The sequence below is a fragment of the Rhinichthys klamathensis genome, unplaced genomic scaffold, assembly GCF_029890125.1.
Source record: "Rhinichthys klamathensis goyatoka isolate OS25496 unplaced genomic scaffold, OSU_Roscu_1.1 h1tg000254l_1, whole genome shotgun sequence".
Taxonomy (NCBI): Eukaryota; Metazoa; Chordata; class Actinopteri; order Cypriniformes; family Leuciscidae; genus Rhinichthys; species Rhinichthys klamathensis.
The window spans coordinates 4,728,059-4,750,218 of NW_026606776.1; the positions used below are offsets into that span (position 1 = coordinate 4,728,059).

Below are 22,160 nucleotides of genomic sequence, written 5' to 3' on the forward strand. Positions count from 1 at the left end.
TAACTTGTTTGTATATATTGCTCTCTGTGAGGTGTTTTATTATGTCTACCGACAAATGAAGTGTTGGCCTTGTAAAGACCTTTTAAGTATTAAACAATTCCACACTGCAGCTCAGGAGACACTGTATTTCATGTCTTCTCCTGCCATACAGTATAGAAATGAAAAAAGGGGGGAAAATTCCCAAACCAACTTTACTTGACTTGACTAAATTAAATGCAATACTTAAAAAAAAAAAAAAACCACCAATGTTGCCACTTCTGCTCATTTTCATGGAAGATCCCTTCCATCACCATGATGCTTTGACCTCATCCATTTGGAACATCTAAACTTTTTTAAAGGGCAGAGTTTAAAAGGCCCATAAAGGCACTTGTATTGATTGTTTGTGAGAGAGAATGAATGGCTGATTTCAAAAGAGCACATTCGCCTTGTGTAGGATGCGTATCGTTGACTTAAGCAGTTTTTGCATTTGTTATTTTGTATTTTAAAGACAATTTGATATAGTGCCAAAACCCAAAGAGAAAAAAAATGCTAATATACTTATGAAAGACAAAAATATTAATTATAAATTTAATTTACAACCATTAATATCAACCTTTGTGAAAATACCCATTAGAAACTTAAAAAAATACTCATTACAAGTTAAGAAATGCATATGACAAATAAACAAAAATATACAGACAAAAATGAACTTCAACTAGAAACAGTCAGCTGAAATTCAACTGTGCAAAACTATACAGCATTTGAAGAACAGATGACAGCTTATGCTCATGGCTGGTATCTGATAACGTTCAGTCTGCTATATTTACAGTGGCGGTCCTCCCCCTCACTCTCTTCTGCTGACTGGCACTGAGCATTGTATTTATTTGTTTAGAAGAGGCTGTAATAACCGGCTGAATCGCCAGTTTAGAGGAATCCGATGATCTAAGTGTGGCCCTAACAGGGTTCTTGTTTCTGGGAGATGTCCTACATTCTGCAGATATATGGGAGCTAACAGTTTGCCGGAGATTGCTTTGTGATTTTCCTTTGCGCTGTGGTTTAGTTGACTTCCTCTTAGTCCTATAAGGGGGTCCCGATGGTCTCTTGGCTGGAGTCAAAGGTCCAGCCCTCCGTAAGCTACGTCTGATTGGTGTTTGGTCAACTGGTGTTTGTTGTCGGTGTTCCTCTTGTTCCAGTCCTCCAACCTTGTAGGAACTGCTTGCACAAGAGTGAGCAAGTGCTTTGGAAGAATCATCCACATGGGCTGATGGAGTGAGGTGTCCAAGGAGGAAACAACTGCTACTTGAGATAGAGGAGCGGGTGAATAAGGCTTTTCGGCTGCTAGACAAAGAAGAACCAGGTTCTGAGGGGCCACCGCTCTCCAGAATAGAGTCTGAGGTGGAGGTACATAGATCAGCCATGCTTCTCCTACCACGACCCTTTCGAGATCCTCCTGATGATTGCCCCTGCTCCAGGCCCTGCCTCTCCTTATTAATATCCGGACTAAGGCTACGGAACAGCTGCCGGACATGTGAAAGAGATTTGGAATTAGAGGGTAAAGACATGCCTTTTGGTGGACTCTTCAAGATCCTATTGGTCAAAGGGTCGTAGAACTTAAGAGGTGTCTTTTTGTACTTGTACTTTGGTCCAACATCACTATCACATGACTTTCGCTTCCTCCCTGCTTTCTTAATAGGAGTGGGCTTGGAGATTCCTTGACCCCCATCTGGGGAAGAAAGCACATAGACCACAGTTTTAGGCTGTAGAGGACTCATTAGTTTGCAGTAAGAAGCAGGAAGCTTTAATGCACAGAGTCTGGTCTTCATGTCAGGGGTCCTTTCGGGGCTAGGGCATTGCTGGGGCTCTTCACTGTGTGTTGAGGGGAATGTTTCTTGTGTTGATTTCGGTCGCACCACAGGGTAGCTAAGAGGGATGGTCTGTGTACCATGGCTTACCTTTACCACCTGGCAACGTGATGCTAGTCTGTAAACTTTTTGCCTCGTTTTCCTCAAAAAAACAGCTGAATGTTTGGGGTCTTCTTCGTTGTGTTCCAAAAGCGGCAAGATGTCTGTAGGCTCACATCCAGCAGTATCCGCTTTATCTTTTTTGGCCTGGTTCTTGTTCTTTCTCCTTTTCTTACTGTGTTTTCCAAACATAGCCAAGGATTCACTGTCAAAATAGCAACGGAATTCGCCTTGTTGGAATTCTTGAACTATAGAGTCTATCTTCATGTCATCTTCAAACATCACCTGTGTCCACGTTTTTCCAACAAAAGACTGTGGTATGTGGGGAAGATCGGGAAACACCTTCTCAGCAGCACTCTCCTTGGTTTCCTCAGGTGTTCCCACACAGTTTAGAGCTGTGTCCAGCTGAGTCTGGTATCCTTGGTCTTCAAGGTTTATATGCACTTCCAGTAATTCGGCTAAATTCTTTTCTTCACCCTTTGCCTTTCCCAAAGCCACCTGTACTGCATTGTCCCATTCTTCACTGCCTTCAGATTCACTCATAGACTGAGGACTCAGAAGGAAGCTGCCATCATCCTCTTGCTGGTCGACTTTGAGACTGTAGCCATAACAGTATTTTTCAATAACCTCCTCTATCACATCTCGAATCTGGTCAGATAGATGACTGAATGTCTGTTCCCTATGAAGGCCTTTCCAAGGTGGCAGTCCTGAAATCCACACTGTGGACGACTCAGCCACTGGTTGAAAGGTTGCAGGCTGGTCCTTCGAGGTAATGCTCTTTGCAACTGGTGGTGCATGGGATACTGTAATGGAGTCGCTCCCCTCATTATCCCTATTGGTTTTCTTGTGTGCTTTCCTGTGTTCAACAGCTCCAGCCTTGGCGACTGGTGGCTGCTTTGAAGCACAGGGATGTCCAGAGTGTGTTTGTGAGCTTTCTCTCTGAACAAGTAGTGTCAATTGGGATGTATGTGGTTTTTCATTGGCAGAGCTGCCACTAGTCCTGTGCAAAAAACCCTGTGTGGGGGAATACTTTTCAGGGGGAGGTGGTTCAGGCACCATTTTTCCTATTTGGGAATCAGTTTGTATGTGTGTAGTTGCAGTGATGTCAGTAGTCACTGCTGGAATTGAGGCTGCAATTCGCAGCATTTGGCACGACTCTTCATCAGAGGTAGGCATCTCCTCTCGTGTCCCAACAGAGACTCCATTATCATCTGATCCACAGTACACCTCTGAGAGCACCTCCTTTGGGACAAGTGGGGTGGTTAGGGAAGGTAGATCAGCATGGGTAGGCCTACAGAGAAAAAGAAGTGTCAAAAGCAGTGACTGAACTTTTTTTTTTTTCAATTCACAAATATGTATGTAATATATCGGTAACATGTCAACAAGGCTAAATAAGAAATCTAATATATTAAAACATAGCATACCTTGTATCGCTGTAGTGATGAGGATGATGCTGGAGCACATCCTGGAGGAATCTCTCTAATAAACTTCCAGAAGATACATTTGTTCTAGCAGCTCGTACCACTTCTCTATGTTGGGCACTCAAGATATGCTGCAGAATACAACAATAAATTGTTTACAATAAAGCCCTAATAACTCATAATATTAATAATTATAAAGATGTCTGAATATCATAAAAGCATGATATTAGAATACGGAAGTCACGAGATCAACTAACATGTACTATAACGCAATATATTTATAGTTCTTATTAGCCATTGATTTGTTTAAATAGAACTACTAATCCAAGCTTAACAAATACATTGAACAAAACAGTAATTAAAGGGGGAGGAATGATGGATGCCAGAGTTACGCACCTGTTCCACACTATTGTACAGAACTTGACAGCAGCTGCAGTAACCTTGTCTTTGGGAGCCAGAAGGACCAGCAACAGGCTGTTCTCCTCTACTAGTCCTTCAGATGGGGTAAAAAATAGATTTTGATAAATAATATTTGCTTAAATTTGCAATTTAATTACTACTGAGAATCCAAAATGGAATGGCTAGTGTGTTGGTGCAAATGTTGAATTTATTTTCAGACAACTCACCTGCCGGACATAGCAGCTGGACACCTCTCTGCATCTACAACACATGAAATTTTGTTTACATGCATTCTCTGAATCAGTGGTTCTCAACTAGTTTTGCTTCAGAAGCCGGATGTTACATTGGACATCAGTAATGACTTAACACAGGACCAAATCAATTTATCTTATAAAAGTTAAGAAAAATGCCCTTAAAATAAAACATTTAAACTTATTACTATTTATTAGGTAACTTAAGACAACAATTACTCATTATTAATGTTCATTCTCAATATTTATTGTAGTCTGTGTATTATTTTATTTTCTTTTGTAGTGTTGTTCATCATATTTAAATATAAGGACATGTCTCACAACCTGTCCGTGTTGGCATCTAATTTGGCTAGATTCCACCAAGTGTAGTGAACAGCACATTCCAGGGCCCAGTTTTATGGCGAGGCCCCTCTTTGGCTGCAACAGTAGAGAAAGGTTGGCTACATTTGAATTGGCTCTTGGTGGACTAGCACAAAAAAATGTCCAACACTATCAGACAAGGATGTTAGGACAACTGACAGACACCTCTTCAAGGGCAAGAAAAAGACCCCTAGTCCATGTGAAGTTTCTGGCCCTCACCCATCTTGAGACCAATCCCTAATGTTTCGATCCGGACTAGTGGTGGGCGGTATACCGTTAGGCGCGACTACCTGGTAGAAATTTGTCAGCTGGTAGTGATTATGGATTATCATCTCTATTGTGGTTATGCTCATGTGACGCTTCTGTGCTGTGTTTTCACGAAAGCTTATCGTTTGCATAGTTTTTAAGCATTGCGGTTTAAAAACCAGTGGTTTTAAACTGTTAAAACACAACTAGCAGCGAAAGAGAACTTATTTTGCTATATGCATGCTGTCTGAAAGATGGTTTCTGAACGCTGTCTGAGTGACATGCACACATGAAGCCGCTGTGTTTACATGGAACCTAATAAATAGGGATGCACCTATACTGATACCAGGATCGGTGCTTGTGACAAAGAAACACCAACAACAGAGCAAACAGAGAGCAGAATGGATATATCAGAGAAGGAAGTCTATGAAGTTGAAGTTTGAGTCGCTTATAACGTGCATTTGAAAAAAACAACACGCGTCAAACGTCTTTCCAGACATGAGAAGCATTTATGAACCTCTAGTCCAACAAAAGACAACATTTAATAAATAAATCAAAGCATTTCAATCTTCTGTTTATTCAGCTACATCGATAGTATGCGGAGGGGAGGGGCATATTTAGAGTGTCTGCGTGAGAGAGCACCCTCTGGCTTTCAGATGGAGCAGCATCAGCTTTCGATTAATTGTGCAGCCCTAAAGTGAGCGTAAACAGTTGAGAAATAAAATGCATGTGTAACAGTTTATTTGATTCGTGCATTCGGTCTTAAAGGGACAGCAGCTTAATAAATCTGCTGCTGTTTTTAATGTTAATCAAACAATAAAGGACAAAGAAATCACTTACAACTCTTGACTGAATTAGTTTTGTAACTTTAATAAAAATGAATCTATATTTAATTTATACAGTTGAAGACACTTTTACATTATTAATTGTTGAAATCTGGAAGCCATAGAAAGCCATTTTTAATTAAAAATGTTACATTTTGTTTACCTTCTTTTATTAAAAAGCATTATCATTATAAGGCATACGCAGCAGTCATAAATCATTACAATGCAGGTCTAATTCATTTTTTAAAACCTGGAAGCCATAGAATGAACACATCATTATTTTATTTATTTATTCATTAAACAAAAGTATAATACAATATTTATAATTAAAGTATTCATTTTATTTTCATTCATTAAAAATGCATTATATCAGCATTATAGTGCATGGCAGTCATAGTCATTCAAGACTTATTATAATTGGTAAAACCTGAAAGCCAATGAAAGAAAACATCGATATGTTTATTTTCTTTAGACAATATACAATATCCCTAAATATTACACAACACCTATTATTAAATACTATTGCTGGTTGTAATGCCGTAAATGACCTACCTCTTGCAAATTTCCCTACTCTAGTCTCTCTTCAAAAATAACACTTTTATCAAGGTGAAATCTACATATAGTTCCCAACAAAAGTATTGTTTAACATGTTGAAGATGAATAAACAGGCTGTCGATTCATTAAATGATGAATGACTTTTATTTGTTCAACAATCTTTTATTGTTCTTTACTGTTAAGGTGAAATTTGTGGTTGGTGCCCCACAATTAAAGGATAATATCGGACACTCTCACCTTAGATGGCATGTGACCATAACACTATACACTTTTTGGTGCCAGGTGTGAGAAACCCAACATAACTGTTTTTTTCTTTTCCCTTTTAAAAGTTCTTTAAAAAAAAGTTAACTATTAATTATTAAGTATTCATTGTATTATTATTTAGTTGCTATTATTATTAGTCCCACTGGCTCTCTGGTGCTCAATGATTTAAATAAATAAATAAATCTGAAATTCAATAGTTTGAGATTAGAGAACCTTACTTTTAGCAGAGGACTGTGGTCCTTCCTCCAAGGGCATGGTACTGTCTTTAAACAATCACACAAACACAGAGAGAAAGTTGCTTGCATGGTTTATTACTGTACTGCACACTGTACAGATATTCAAAAAACCATTTCACATGTTTACATGTTATATACGCAATTTCCTCTTGCAAATGCGCTTAATTTGTCACTTTTTTTTGCATTGGACATTGCAGAAAACATTTCACTGCCAACAATTACTTAAGTATTCTACGTTATTGAGCATTTTATATAAATACACTTAGATTTAAGCTAGACAGTAAAATATCCTTATGAACAGAACTACTAAATAAGTGTGTAACTTATAACGTTACTCACCTACATGGAGGAGAGGATGCCTATTAATGTTTCCGTGTCACATCACCGCGTTTATGCACAGCCACGTGTAGTAAGTTAGCAGTAGAATCTAAAGATATAGAATACATTAACCAGAATTAGAAAGACACTTAAAAGGCCTCTTGTAAATGCACTTGCTTATTATTATGGTTGATATAGAATATATATTGTATTTAAAACAACAAAATACGGTTTGTATCTTTAAAAAGTTAATAGTTAAAAACACAAATCAACTTCTCGCAATTTGAAAAGTTTTTTTTCTTTACCGTGTTCAGCTTTTACTACTCGTCGTGTGTACATGTGCCGGCCTGCAAACACAAACACGGCCATTTAAACACTAACAGCGCGTCCCAGAATTAACGTTACCACAGAAACCCACTTTCACTTAATGTATTTGAAAACGCTTGAATTTTAAACACTGTATCAGGATACAAACACTGTTTAGGATCACACAAACTGCAGTTTGAACTAGCCTGCTAAGCTAACTCACCTAGCAAGCTATTGACACTTAGCACGACAACGTGGAGGGTGACAACAGGACCGTGACATGGTAAATATCCACTTAAAAATGATCTAAAAATATATCAACTTGATTAGGCTGCAGTCCTCAGCATGCTGTCACCTGATTATGGATGTTATTCCACTTAGATCCCATCGGTATCCGTATTTAGCGCAGGTCTGCTCGTGGAGTGACGTAAGATTAAAGCGCGGGAATCCGCCCACTAGTAGAAGTCTGAGACGGAATTTAATCAATGGAGCTTTAAATTCAACGCTGCCAAATAACATTTATAGAAAATTCAGATTGCATTCATTGATGGTAACATTAGAAATATTGCCAACTGCGCAGTTTTGCAAAAGAGTTCTCATGGCCATGCTAAACCTGGCAATACACGTCACGTAAAGTCAAATGAATGACATAATTTTTCGTTACAATTGGCTGCAACATATTAGAAGTTGCACAGCATTTGATTCTAAAAATGACTGGATTAACTTCAAATACATGGTCTTAAAAACAGCACGTTAATACTAAGCATTTGGCAAATATTTAAAATGTTCATTTAGAAAACAAAGTAACTTTAAATTCAAATAAAAAAATATCAAGAAACAAAGCTGCATTTTAAGTGCTTTTATTGGATTAATGCTTCGTGCTTTTAGATCTTGTTGAAGGCTGCCACATCCATTGACTGCACATAGTCCTCAAAGGCTGTGATCAGTTCCTCCAGCTGGTCTGTTCCAACTTTATCATCCTCCACGACACAGGCAATCTGCAGCTTCTTGATGCCATAGCCGACAGGCAACAGTTTAGCTGTACAGGAGAAGTCAAGTAACAATTAGTGTATTAAAATACAAAATTTGGACAACTAACTAATGGCTCGAGAAAAAAAAAGAAAAGTTCTTGGGGTAGGCATAACATTTAATCAGTTTTAATTAACAGTAATTGCAAATAGATTGACTTACATTGTCCCCAGAGTAAACCGTCCATCTGAATGCTGCGTACACACTCCTCAAGCTTGGCCATGTCGGTTTCATCATCCCAGGGCTTGACATCCAACAGGATGGAAGACTTGGCGATAAGGGCAGGCTCTGCTCAGACATTAAAAAGACAGTGTCAATCAGAAAGAAAACAAAGGAATCCAACCATCACAATTTAACGACTAGTGAATGTCAGGTTAAAAAGAGTATCAATCACAAGATTCAGTCGAAAGATGGTGATGTGAAATCATCATTAAACTAGTCAATGTTGCTATATGTACACTATCGGTCAAAAGTTTAGTATAATTACACATATACATAAATCATGTTTTTGAAAAGTAGTAGCTGATGTTCACCCAGGCTGCATTTATTTAAAAAAAAAAAAAAAATACAGTAAAACCAGTAATAATTCATAATATTACAATTAAAAACAACTTCTTTTCCCAATAGATTTTAAATTGTAATTTATTCCTGTGATGGCAGTCTTTTTGGGGTCACATGATTCCTCAGAAATCATTATATGCTGATTTGGTGCTCAAGAAACAATGTTTAAAACAGTTTTTGCTGCTTAATTTCACAAACATTCAAAAGTTAAAAAATTTTAATAAAAAAACTAACACATAAGCAAGGTGTTATGCATTAAATTGATCAAAAGTGACAGCAAAGACTCCTAACGTTACAACAGTTTTCTATTTTAAATAAATGCTGTTCTTTCTGCCTTTTATTCAAAGAACCCTGAAAAAAAAGTTATGGTTTACACAAAAATATTAAGCAGCAAAAACAGTTTAAAACATTGATAATTTATTGATAAAATTAACATTTTAATAATTGATCACCAATAATAATGAAGAATTATAATAGAGCAACAAATCAGCATTTTAGAATGATTTTTAAAAGATCATGTGTGACTGAAGACTGGAGTAATGATGCTGAAAATTCAGCTTTGCCATCACAGGAATAAATTACATTTTAAAATATATTCAGATAGAAAAGTTACTTTAAAATTTTTATATTTCACAATATTCCTGTTTTAACTGTATTTTTGATTAAACAGTCTTGGTGAGCATAAGAGACTTATTTTTTTTTAAAAAAATATTCTAACCTTTTGACCATTAGTGTATATTTAAAAGACAACAAATACATACTTTTTGCCTTCTTTGCGTTGTATGCTGCAAGCCTCTCCTCCTTGATTTTTTTGGATTCCTCATCCTGCAAGGAAATAGATTCATAATCTGGTGTGCTCAACTAACAGAGCAACTGCCTGGACATTTTTCTACTAACTGGCTTTCAGAAACAAAAGTTGTCCATCACTACATCAGCCGAAAGATGGTGAGAAAATCATCATGTGACCAGTTAGTTTGATCAAAACACACCATCAGTTCTGCTACTGTACTTACCTCTTCCTCATCAGAACCAAACAGATCGATGTCATCGTCGTCTTCATCTGCCGCTGCAGGCGCTGCTGCCGTCGTGTCCTGCACACCAGCAGGGCCGTACTGACCGAGAGGCTTCTTCACACCTGGAAGGCTGAAGGCAAGAAGAGGAGAGTGAATCCATGTAACTGCACGAGAGCCCTTGTGACAGTCTTATATCTCCCAGCCAAATCAGAGTTTGAAGGATTGTACATCAGTCACTCAGCCGAAAGATGGTGATAGAATAATCATCATATATTGGGGGAAGTACCTGCAAAACATTAAATATAACAATCAAGCATCATATTACCTGCCCTTCTCCTTCTGGTAAGACTTGATGTGGTTGTACCACCGCAGAGCGTGGCAGAGGTCAGCTGAAGGGGCACCAGACAGGGCATCAAACACTGCAATATCAGCCTGAGAGGGCACATACCTGCCAAGAAAATGTGTATTGAGCAATCAAATGTGTAGAGATATTGGTGTTTTTCATTTTTAAGCAATTAGAGAGGTTTATGAATGGAACTGATTGCAAAATGTTTATGCATGGATCAACAGTACAGCAAAGAAAATATGGCACCTCACAAAATCTTGAGGGAGGGGGAAGGGTACTACTGCAAATACAGATCCTAGAACGATCATACATGTCTATATTAGTCATATCAAAGAAATGAATGACTTCTGCCTTTGACGTTTATCACGGCAATCAGAAATGATTATAGTATTACAGCATATGGAAAAAAAGTATAGACATGAGTTGTTACAGGGCAACTAAGGAGACATAAATACTGTCAAAAGAGCTTACCCCTCGATATAACTTTTGTCTGCCAGAAACTCATTCAGAACTTTGAGTCCAGCGGGTGTTTTGAGATCACCAAAGCCCATTGTTGGAAGTTACCGGTGAGACCTCGTGTACAGACGTTGAGCCCTGAGCTTGGAGGAAGAGCGAAGGAACGAGAGAAGAACGCGAGATGGTCTTTATACGTCTGACGCCATGACTCCTCCCACGCTGACACATTTTATAAAAAATATAAAAAATAAGACATCTTTGACAGTCATTTGCGCTAGGTATGCAAAACGTAACTTTTATAGATAATAAAGATAGCAAGATAAGCATATCCTGTTTTTCACAGATACAACAAGTACCGAAAACCGTGTTGACTGGTTAACTTTTAACGTGAAGGAGAGAAGGAAACGACCGCTTTTATGAGCGGAAATGACGACGTATAAATGTAAAAGTTCAACACAAAACGTTGGCTTTATTATTTTAAAAATGAATTTAATATATTAATGTATTATTACATACATACACGCATGAATGTTCTATATTATAGAATAATCTGACCCAATTAAATGTTTTTTATCATGTTTCAATGATCGATGTGAATCGGCTATTTCCGTCATCTCCTCTGTAATCACCCGAGTCACTCACTCACAACTGAACCTACAACAGTAGCGCTGTTCTGGTCTAGAAGGCCAAATAGCGTCAAGGTAAGAATTAAATATTGCATTTAGTCTAGATTAGAGTGTAAACAGCGTTTTGTCTTGACATTTGCTTTGTGAATAACTGCTGGCTTTATAAACGCATGCGAAACATGGGTAATTTACAGTAACGTTCTCCCCTGTCCTTGAAGCCACTGCGCATCTGAGTGTTAGCCTGCTAACGTAACTAGTGTGTGTAGAATGGAAATGTCAACAGCAATTTTAAGTTTTAATCTACTTTGCCTTTACAGTGAGATATAGATATATGATATTCTTTGCCTTTACATGGATATATTAAATGGTTCTTTTATAAATCTTTATGTCTTTGTAAGGATACAAACATGCTATGTTGCTGTTATAAAATCTGGGGTTTTGTAATCTTTGCCATATAACTTATTGTCTGCACGCTGCAGAGAATTGAATGTACCGTATAAGGAATTTATTAAATAATACTGTTATTTGCACACTTAAGATCTGATTATAAAGAAATATTGTGGCTATTTCTTTGTAATTTCCTTGTGTTACAAAGTACTGTGGCAGGCATATTTATCCATTGTTAACCTAGATACTATGCATTGCAATAGTGGGGATCAACATATTACGTGTGCTTCTAATCACTTGCCATTTTCTTTTACAGCGACATGTTGCGTTTGCCAGCAGTAAGTCGGGCTTTGGCTGGGGCGGCCCATTCCAAGGGCTCCATTGCCACCACTAACAATGGTAATTTGCTCTATGCATTCTTTTTTTTTATCTTTCAATGTGTGATGCCCATTTTTAAGAATGCTGAGCAACTTCTTTGCAACTGGTTTGCCAGTCATTTTCTCACACTAGCTTGTTTTTGCGACAGTGTGGACATCAATCCGGGCCTCAAGCAATATGGTTGAAGTGTTTGTAGATGGAAAGCCTATCATGGTGGAGCCAGGGACTACTGTACTACAGGTAATGATGCAGAGACCATTTCCTTTTAATAATTCTATGCAAAGATTGTACATTCCATGTTGTATGTTGACATGCCAACTGTGTTTAGGCTTGTGAGAAAGTTGGTGTGCAGATTCCTCGCTTCTGCTATCATGATCGTCTGTCAGTGGCCGGTAACTGCCGCATGTGTCTGGTGGAAATCGAGAGAGCGCCAAAGGTACATGCACCATTGAAACCATTAAGATTATGACATCATTACACATTATCGTTTATTATCAAAATACATGACGAGTCTTACTTTAAGCATGTTTTTTCCGTCTGTTCTTTATCAACAGCCTGTTGCAGCATGTGCAATGCCTGTCATGAAAGGGTGGAACATATTGACCAACTCCGAGAAAACACGAAAAGCCAGGTTTGAGAAGTAGTTTCTTGATTTACAAATATTACTCCAGGGAGTTGTCATCATCACATATAATATTTATTTATTCATTTTTTTCTTATTGTGCTTATGATAGAGAGGGAGTCATGGAGTTCCTGCTTTCCAACCACCCTCTTGACTGTCCAATCTGTGATCAGGGAGGAGAATGTGATTTGCAGGTAAGAAAAACATTGTTTACTGCAATTTGAGAGAACCGGACTGTCAACTTGAGTATCCACTCAAGAATGGAAAAAAGAATCCCTGATACATTTTTTATGATCATCTTGATGTTGTGCTGGATATATAGGACCAATCGATGATGTTTGGTGCTGACAGAAGCCGTTTTACAGAAGACAAAAGAGCAGTGGAAGATAAGAACATCGGACCTCTCATCAAAACTATCATGACCCGCTGTATACATTGCACACGTTGTGTTCGGTGGGTTGGAGATCTATTATTATACAAGCTACATAAATGCACAAAATGTATGTTGTGCAGGGCTCGACAATAAGGGACCAAATCAATTAGTAGTTAATATACCATCAGAAATTTAAATATTTTAGTTGCCATAAAAAAAAACTGATTTATTAATTTAATATATATTGTAATTTAATAACATTTATTATTAGATCACTTATAAATACACTTTTAGGTTTGATTGATATTTTAACATTTTTTTTATGTAATGCTACTCTGACCGCTATAACACATAGTGAGTGGGATATGGTACAAAGCATTACTAATTAGATTACTTTGTTTTGTTCTCATGCCTATTACCTTCAGAGTCAGACAGAGTGTTTCAATCCTAAATAAATGTCTCTTTCTACAAATATATATATATTTTTGTGTAACTACAGTTTTGCCAGTGAGGTTGCTGGTGTGGAGGACCTGGGAACTACTGGACGCGGTAACACCATGCAGATTGGTACCTACGTAGAGAAAATGTTCATGTCTGAATTATCTGGTAATGTGATTGACTTGTGTCCTGTTGGAGCGCTGACCTCCAAACCTTACGCCTTCACTTCACGACCCTGGGAGACCAGGTACGATCCTGAGAGAGAGTTTGCTCTCATGTGTGCACTTTCATTCCTATATTTGAGTTGGTTTTTTTATGCTGCCTTATAATCCCTTAACTGCCTAACATAAATTATTGCATAGATTAGCAGATTATTGCTGAAGTGAAACCTCTTCAAAATTGATTATGTAAAAATGTTATAGAATGTTATATATTTCAAACCGTGTTTTTGAGACCACAGTTCACAGCTTTGGTTCACTACAGTTTTAAGGAGAAAATACTCAGCAATGGTGTTGACTTGAATTTGCACATGGTTTGTCTTAAACCATATTAAAAACACCACATAAACAACATTAAAAACTTTATTTTCATTACAGGGGGACTTTAATGCAAAATTATTTTTACTTTGTTTGTATTTTATTTTTATGTCTAACCAAGTTGTGTTCCAAATTTGAAGTTGATATCACAAAAATGTTAGCCTGGATGCCGGCCGAACTTAGCCCCGCCCACAACATTTGAGGTCGGGAAATTTCGGTCTGGAGTTGATCCGTTGTGGAGCAACTATGCTCGAACCAGAGCTGTTCGAACCAATCAAATTGTCAGAGCGGGCTTTATACGATGATGGACAGATGATCAACAGTAACGTAATCATCCACGTCACCAGAGAGCACTTGGGTTGAATTCGTTTACAACAAAGGTGGCTGCCGCTGGAGAATTGAGATGTGTAGATTCAGCCATCGCGTCTGTTATAGAAGATGTCGACAGCGCGTTCATTTTAAAAGAGGAACAGAGACACGATCAAGGCATTTGTTGATCGGAAAGATGTTTTTGCCGTCCTTCCTACGGCATTCAACATACGTCACTTACTCCTTTGCTCTGATTAGTTGTAGGTCTATCCAATTGAGTGCAGAGGCATTTTCTTTCCTGGTTCGGTTGAAACACACTCCATAATCACTGCCCAATGGAGCAGTATCAGACTCATATTCTGACTAGAATCTGAGTATGACGACATCAGGCTACAAAAATGTTCCAATGAGATTTTGTTTAGGCGCTGTACCAATAATAGCCATTGGGTGTCACCCACATTCCATTGAATTTTTCCATTGAAATACACTTCTATCACAAGATAATCAATCACCAAATACAGAACCTTTAGTCTTAGACCTTTCCAACAATATGTGTTTTGTCAAGTTTTGATTATAAAATAGTGCAGTAAATTTGTAATATGAAACCTGACACTGCCCACTAGGGGGGAGGAGCCTGCTAAAAGGAGTTTAAGTCAAGGGGGTAATCCAGCATCCGGAAAGCGTACCTTCTATGGGGGCATCTATTGGCTAACAAGCCATCACCTGCTGTTAGCATTCCATTGACTCCCATTCATTTTGGCGTCACTTTGACAGCTAATAACCTTACATCTGAGGCGTTTAAAGACTCAATTTGTCCATTGTTTATTTCTAAAGAAACACGGCAATGTATAAAAGGCTCCATTATCTTGTATCTTACGTTATGGCCCCGTAGAAGCCGTTTTTGTAAAAATAGGCTAACGATTGCATCATAACCACGCGACTCTCTGTCGCACAGTAGAGAAATTACCGTAGAGACAGGAGGAGAAGCTTGCATGCAATCGGGGGGACGTGGAGGCAAAATGGCAAAATAATTAATCAGAATACTTACCAAAAGTTGCTCCTGCTGCTAGCTCATGGACTATGGGGGACTATTCATATTCCACTAATGTTGATTACATAACTTGGAGTTCAGAAAGAAGTTAGAACTACCACTTGAGGTGTATGAAACACTGGGACATGCCATTATGTACAGTAATAGTACGATTTGATTTTGATAAAAAATAAGCTAGTTACGTGGTCGTCGAGTAGTAGACATTTGAACTGAAATTGAAGTGTTCAAGCCATTAAAAAAACATCTCTTCCACCATGTATTTTCCTCTTCTGCTGTCGGTGATGCAGGGAGGATTGTGATTTGTTGTCAAGCCAGCCAATCAGAATTTAGCAGCCTCATCTCTGATTGGCTGGAATTATGGCATATTGTAACGCTGGGTTGTGTTGAGCAAGCGAGCTCTCAGGGCTGGTATGAGAGGAGCAAGAAAGTGAAACTTTGCATATGCAAACGTCTGCGCACATCCAAATGCTTATTTCAAATGCAAAATTGATTTTCATTCGCTCTAAATATTTTCTTATCTGCGAGACAAACATTTCTCTGCAAAACTCAGTTCACGCGCATGAAAATGTGTGCCGAAATCTAACCCCATAATGGACAGCTCCTACTCACGCTCTCCGTCTCTGCAAGATTCGGAAGGGAATGATTCAGATTCCTCTTGGCACAGCTACTAGAAGACTTACAACTGTCAGACAGGTTGCTCACGTCACATCTACGTGTTCAAGCTCAGTTTGAGCCTGCGCAGTGTGCGCTCAGCCGTCAGGAAGAGAGTGCTTCTAATTCACTTCAATGGTCTCCGTCGAAGTCTATGGGGTCGTTGTGTCCATTTCTTTTACTGTCTATGGTTTAAGTACAGTTTCCATGGTAATGCAATGTCCGATTTCAAAATGCTTTTCACTGGATGAATAATGATGATGTAAGCCTTCGAATGACTCTTAGAGTTAAGAGCTTTTAATAGTGGGTTACTAGAATATGTGTGCACCTTAATTTTGAAAATGAAAATGCTGTTCTCATGTGTCTACAGAAAGACTGAGTCCATTGATGTGCTGGATGCTGTTGGCTCTAACATTGTGGTGAGCACCAGGGGTGGTGAGGTCATGAGAATTCTTCCCCGTTTGAATGAGGATGTCAATGAGGAATGGATATCCGACAAGACCAGGTGAGCGTTAAAATAAGACAACACCCCTCTCTTTCTCCATTCACACACACTCATGGTTAGTCTACTGTCCTGTCTCTGGCCCACCCTCTCTAAGGTTTTCATATGATGGACTGAAGAGGCAGCGCCTGACCCAGCCCATGGTAAAGGATGCCAGTGGACAGCTGGTTGCCACCACCTGGGAGGATGTTCTTACACGTGTAGCTGGAGCAGTGAGTGATTGCGAATTATAAACTAGAATCATACATGTATCTGTTTAGTATGATGTGCTTTGTCATTTGCAGACAGTAGATTGCACTGGTTGTGATTTTTGTGTTTTGCAGCTTCAAGGAGTTCAAGGTTCTGAGGTAGGAGCGATTGCTGGTGGGATGGTAGATGCTGAGGCACTAGTGGCTCTGAAGGACCTACTGAATAGACTGGACAGTGAGACCCTCTGCACTGAGGAGGTCTTCCCAATGACTGGTTCCGGGTGAGTCCTTATCCAATAAGAATGATGTCTGCCATGATTTTAGTAATATCTCTTCTCGTTCACACTGTTTTCATGTAATTATTATTAGATTTTTTTCTAATAGTAATTGTGATGTTACGGCAAACATCGCTGTTACTATTGGTCATCCAAAAGGTTAGAAATTTTCAACAAATTGCTAACATTAAGGATTTTACTTGTGCAAATAACCACTTAGCAGCCACCCAGAACACCCTAGCAACCATATTTCAACATGCTAAAAACATGCAGAAATATCAAATCCAGAATGTCTTGTCAAGAGATATCCGTTTTGTCTGGTTTGCAACCCAGTAAAACCTGTCAACAGAATGTCTTATCTTTTTCCTCAAGACTCTATTAAAAGCCTTCTATCAGCCTGAGAGTTTGATTAAGAAAGACAGGGAAGAGAAGAAGCAGTAGACGAAGTAATAATAAAAAAAGCAGAGTTTATTGAATAATCTTAGTTGCCTATGTTTCAAAGCTCAGACTTCATCTAGATGTTACACTACTCAATGCTCTGACTTCGTCTAACCAGTACGATTCCAACTAGTGTTATTATACCAATGGAAAATTATTGCTTCATAACATTGACCTTGGAAATGGAGACATTCTCTTATCTCCTACTAGTGAAGACAAACATCCCTTTAAACCACACAATCGTAAGATTTAACGACAATAGCAAGCATTGCAAGAGCAAGGAAATAAGTAATATAAAAACATAAAATAAAATAATAATAAAATGAATAAATAATGTAAATCAAATAATAACAAGAATATGAATAAATGATAAATCAATGACAACTGTATAAGTTGATATTATTTTATCTTTAAAATAATAAAGAAAATAAAACATGAATGTATGGTTGCATTCTTAAAGTAAAACAGGTTGTTATTGAAAACCCTTAGATCTTTCAACACCTTAGCAACTGTTTTAGGTAACACTTTATTTTTCAATGTCCCTGTAACACATCTTACATGTACCTGCTATAGTAATAACAGTAAATTATGCATAATGGAAAGCAAGTAACCCTAAACCTAATTATATAGCAAGTACATTTTAACTATTACTCAGTACTTATTGTATATTATATTGTAACAAGGGTACATTAAAATAAAGTTTTTAGAGTTATTAATGGTCCTGATATTTAAGGTGCTTATTGGCTTAAAAGTTAGTTCACCCAAAAATGTAAATTGTCATCAATTGCTCACCCTCATGTCGTTCCAAGCTCATAAGACTTTCGTTTAATTTTAATGAAAGTCTGAAAGATTTCTGTCCCTCCTTTTGAAAGTTCATTCCACCAAAACTTTCAACCTTTAAAAAGTACATGAAAGTAATCCATATGTATCAAGCTATTTAATCCAGGTCTTGGCAAGATTTATTTAATTTTTTAATATATTTAATTTAAGCTTATAGTCACATATAAACATTCATCAATACACATTTATGAACACAAATATGGTCACTGGCAGCTCATATATACTTTTTTTGACATGTGAGAACAAACCTCATTAGTTTACGCGTGTCAAAAAAGAACGTTTGAGCTTCAATTTATAAAGAGTACGATATCTTTATGACCTTGTTGAAGCTTACATTTTGGTGTAATGGACTTTCAGTGGAGGTACAGAAACCTCTCTGGTTTCATTAAAAATATCTTCATTAGTGTTTAGAAGATGAACAAAAGTCTTACGAGTAAGGAATTGCGGGTGATTAATTGATGACAGTTTTTTGGTGAACTATCTCTTTAATCTTACTATTACAGATTTAAACAAATTTTGCTCTTTTGGCTCCTTAGAACCGACTTGCGCTCCAATTACCTCTTGAACAGCCGTATCACTGGCATTGAGGAGTGTGACCTTCTGCTTCTGATTGGAACCAACCCACGTTACGAGGCACCTCTCTTCAATTCACGTGTCCGCAAGAGGTAAAACCATTGCACACTCTTGTTTGCAATAGTTGGAACCAGTTGAGCAGGTGTCATTTCACTTCACCCCGCTTTTTCTTTCTATCCCCATTCTTCAGTTGGTTGCATAATGAGCTCGAGGTGGCCATGGTTGGTCATAAGGTGGACTTAAGCTACAGTTACAACCATCTGGGTGAAACCACACAAGTTCTGCAAGAGATCGCTGATGGAACACACCCTTTCTGCAAGGTAACATTATATAATAATGTTGGTGTTTACTGGGAACTTTGATTCAAGTTTTTACGAAGCATGACATCAGTTCTCTCTCATTCAAGAGTTAACTTCTGATGGAGTATGGTTTTGCATTTCAGGTCCTAGCCCAGGCCAAAAAGCCCATTGTAGTGGTGGGTAGCTCCGCTCTCCAGAGGGATGATGGGGCAGCCATCTTTAAGGCTGTGTCCACAATTGCACAAAATTCTCGAGCCATCAGCGGTGTTGAGGAGGGATGGAAGGTTCTCAATGTGCTGCACAGGTCAGATACTGCCATAAGTGTGTGTGGATATGTGGACCTTTCTTTGAGTATCATATATTGTTATGTGTGAACAAAAGAATTGTGTATGTTGACCTTTTGCTTGGCACAAGTACTGACCTTGTCATATAAATGTGTGACCTCAGGGTGGCCAGTCAAGTTGCAGCCCTGGACCTGGGTTACAAGCCTGGGGTTGATGCCATCCGTAAAAACCCTCCCAAAGTACTGTTTCTCCTGGGAGCCGATGCTGATTGCATCACCAGAGCAGATCTTCCCAAAGACAGCTTTATCATCTACCAGGGTCAGTAACCTCTCTTGCAAATTTTGTATTCTATACCAGTGATTCCCAACCCTGGTCCTTGATTACCCTCAGCACTGCACATTTTAGATGTCTGTCTCCTAATCAAACACACCTGATTCAACAAATCAGCCTAGGGTTAAAGTGATAGTTCACCCAAAAATGAAAATTCTGTCATTAATTATTTCCCCTCATGTCGTTCCGAACCTGTAAGACTTTCGTTCATCTTCTGAACACAAATTAAGATCTTTTTGTTGAAATCTGAGTGATTTCTGTCCCTCCGTAGACCGCTACACAACAAAAAGTTCATAAAGAGATCATAAAATTAATCCATTTGAATTGAGTGGTTTTTGTCCAGATTTTCTAAGGAGACTTGATCGCTTTATATGATGAACAGATTTAATTTAGTCTTTTATTCACATATAAACAACATTGATCAGTGACCATACACAGAAGCTCAACTGAACCTCATTGGTTCTTGCGGAAGCTCAAACATGCTGCGTTAAACACGAGAATGAATCTCATTGGTTCTCGCAAGTCAAGCGACCATGCTTGAGTTTCTGTTTACCACAACTGATGTGCGAGTTGATGAATGTTTATACATGAATCGTGAAGTGAAGTGATCGTGTTTCTTAAGACCACTCAATTCATATGGATTCGTTTTACGATTTCTTTAATCGTCAAAGTGTCAGTTGCGTAGCTGTCAATGGAGGGACAGAAGGCTCTCAGATTTCATCAAAAAGATCTTCATTTGTGTTCCGAAGTTGAACGAAATTCTTACGGGTTTGGAACGACATGAGGGTGAGTAATTAATGACAGAATTTTCATTTTTGGGTGAACCTTTAAGACTCCCAGACCTCAGATTGATGGCAGATAAGAGAGAGGGAGAGCGGAGAGAAACCACAGCTCTATACTCTTGTTTAATACCGCAATTTCATAGCAAGTGGCTTGCATCCAAATACAGAAGATTCTTATACGTATATTCTTATAAGTTTAATGGTACCACATGCTTATCCAGGTCACCATGGAGATGTAGGTGCACTCATGGCTGATGTCATCATGCCTGGTGCTGCATACACTGAAAAGACTGGCACATACGTCAACACAGAGGGTCGTGCCCAGCAGACTAGAGTGGCGGTCACTGCTCCTGGTATTGCACGCGAGGACTGGAAGATTTTGCGTGCCGTTTCTGAGGTATGCTCCTTAACCTGTACTTTTAACAACGTACAACCTGTTCCTCATATACCTTTGCTGAGCTATTCTTTAGAAGAAAGTGTAGACTGTTCAGTACAGATTCTTGTTTTTGTTTGCTCAGCTGGCAGGAGTCACACTGCCGTATGACACACTGGATGAGGTAAGGAGAAGGCTGGAAGAGGTCTCTCCTAACCTGGTGAGATATGATGATGTAGAGGAAGCCAATTATTTCAAACAAGCCCATGAGCTTTCAAAGGTTTGTGTTCTTTTTTTCATGTCAATTTTTGTTTTAAATCTCCACTACTTGAACAGTTCATAATGTTCTTCTGTTCTCCTTAGGCTGTGAATCAGTCATTGCTTGCGGCTCCTATTGTCCCTCCTCAGCTCACAGTGAAGGATTTCTACATGACAGGTAGAGACTAGAGTAACAAATATATTATGTTGTTTTAATGAGTTATTTTACGTTTTTATGTTTGAATAGAATGCTGTAACCTAGTGTATGTCTTTAATCCTTCCATTTACCATTGCCTTTGGTTGTCTTCTACTCTCTATAGACCCCATAAGCAGAGCCTCTCAGACAATGGCCAAGTGTGTGAAGGCTGTGACCGAGGGAGCAGCAGCTGTTGATGAGCCTTCAATTTGTTAAAACTCCTTCAGGCACACCAATCTATCTATAGTAATGCACACAAAAGTAGTCATCGTCAAGTACATGTACAAACACATACCTGGATTTTAGCATTACTTTGCTGTTTGTATGCTGTGTCTTACATAGTCAGACTTCACCAGAGCAGCAAAATGTGTGAAATTATCATATTTAGGCTTTGAAGGGTGTTGTAAAGTTTTCATTCCCATGATTAAGTTAAATGAAGTCTGCTTTGTTTTGGAAAGCTCTTATTACAATAAATAAAAATGTATTATACCAATATACCATTGTCGCCATTAACATTGCTGGTCTAAATTCTTTAAAGTAAGGGGGTAGTAGAACAATATTTTGTTCATTTAGAAGCTAGGATGGAAGTGTAAGGAAAGGAGCAATTGCTTTCTAAAATAAGCATCTTGTTTGGTTTTCCTTCTTAATGTTGGATTAAGTGCAGTGTTAAAGCCTCTTTTGCTCTGAAATTATACTTATAATTTGAGAGAACTCTATCTGTTGGATAAATCTTAAATTAATTTATATTAATAAAGTAATGGATTATCATGAGTTATACTGTACTTTTTTGGGCTACTAAGTTAGGATCATGCTGACATCATTGACTGAATAGGGGGCAACATAAGACACTTCGAAATATCTTTACACCCAGTAACACCTGCTTCAGAGTTTAAATCACAAGTCTCGTCACTTTGATACTATTTATT

At 38.3% G+C, this 22,160-nt stretch overlaps 3 protein-coding genes across 8 annotated transcripts; 1 reads left to right on the forward strand and 2 right to left on the reverse strand.

Moving 5' to 3' along the window:
- Positions 1-553: 553 nt before the first annotated feature.
- On the reverse strand, positions 554-7,677 carry zdbf2 (zinc finger, DBF-type containing 2). 6 transcript variants are annotated; one of them, XM_056266859.1, is made up of 7 exons: positions 7,476-7,677; positions 6,836-6,923; positions 6,479-6,523; positions 3,988-4,021; positions 3,758-3,854; positions 3,365-3,492; positions 554-3,231 (listed from the first exon to the last, which is right to left on the reverse strand). In XM_056266859.1, the coding sequence occupies exons 3-7, from the start codon at positions 6,513-6,515 to the stop codon at positions 789-791; spliced, it is 2,739 nt and encodes a 912-aa protein (XP_056122834.1). In that variant the 5' UTR covers positions 6,516-6,523; positions 6,836-6,923; positions 7,476-7,677; the 3' UTR covers positions 554-788. The 6 variants fall into 6 exon arrangements, with proteins under 6 accessions (XP_056122834.1, XP_056122835.1, XP_056122836.1 ...); XM_056266860.1 differs by having other exon boundaries at positions 6,840-6,923; positions 7,344-7,677; XM_056266861.1 differs by having other exon boundaries at positions 6,479-6,519; positions 7,344-7,677.
- Positions 7,678-7,964: 287 nt separating this feature from the next.
- On the reverse strand, positions 7,965-10,698 carry eef1b2 (eukaryotic translation elongation factor 1 beta 2). The gene is made up of 6 exons (XM_056267051.1): positions 10,541-10,698; positions 10,049-10,171; positions 9,724-9,853; positions 9,472-9,535; positions 8,312-8,437; positions 7,965-8,159 (listed from the first exon to the last, which is right to left on the reverse strand). Exons 1-6 carry the CDS (start codon positions 10,618-10,620, stop codon positions 8,005-8,007), a joined length of 678 nt encoding a protein of 225 aa, XP_056123026.1. The 5' UTR covers positions 10,621-10,698; the 3' UTR covers positions 7,965-8,004.
- A 400-nt stretch (positions 10,699-11,098) lies between these two features.
- ndufs1 (NADH:ubiquinone oxidoreductase core subunit S1) lies at positions 11,099-21,729 on the forward strand. Its single transcript, XM_056267050.1, has 19 exons — positions 11,099-11,226; positions 11,855-11,937; positions 12,065-12,156; positions 12,245-12,352; positions 12,471-12,547; positions 12,651-12,732; positions 12,861-12,991; positions 13,411-13,596; positions 16,267-16,401; positions 16,496-16,610; positions 16,722-16,867; positions 18,676-18,804; positions 18,903-19,032; positions 19,155-19,315; positions 19,459-19,613; positions 20,629-20,804; positions 20,926-21,060; positions 21,144-21,216; positions 21,359-21,729. The coding sequence occupies exons 2-19, from the start codon at positions 11,859-11,861 to the stop codon at positions 21,448-21,450; spliced, it is 2,202 nt and encodes a 733-aa protein (XP_056123025.1). The 5' UTR covers positions 11,099-11,226; positions 11,855-11,858; the 3' UTR covers positions 21,451-21,729.
- The last annotated feature ends 431 nt before the right edge of the window (positions 21,730-22,160 follow it).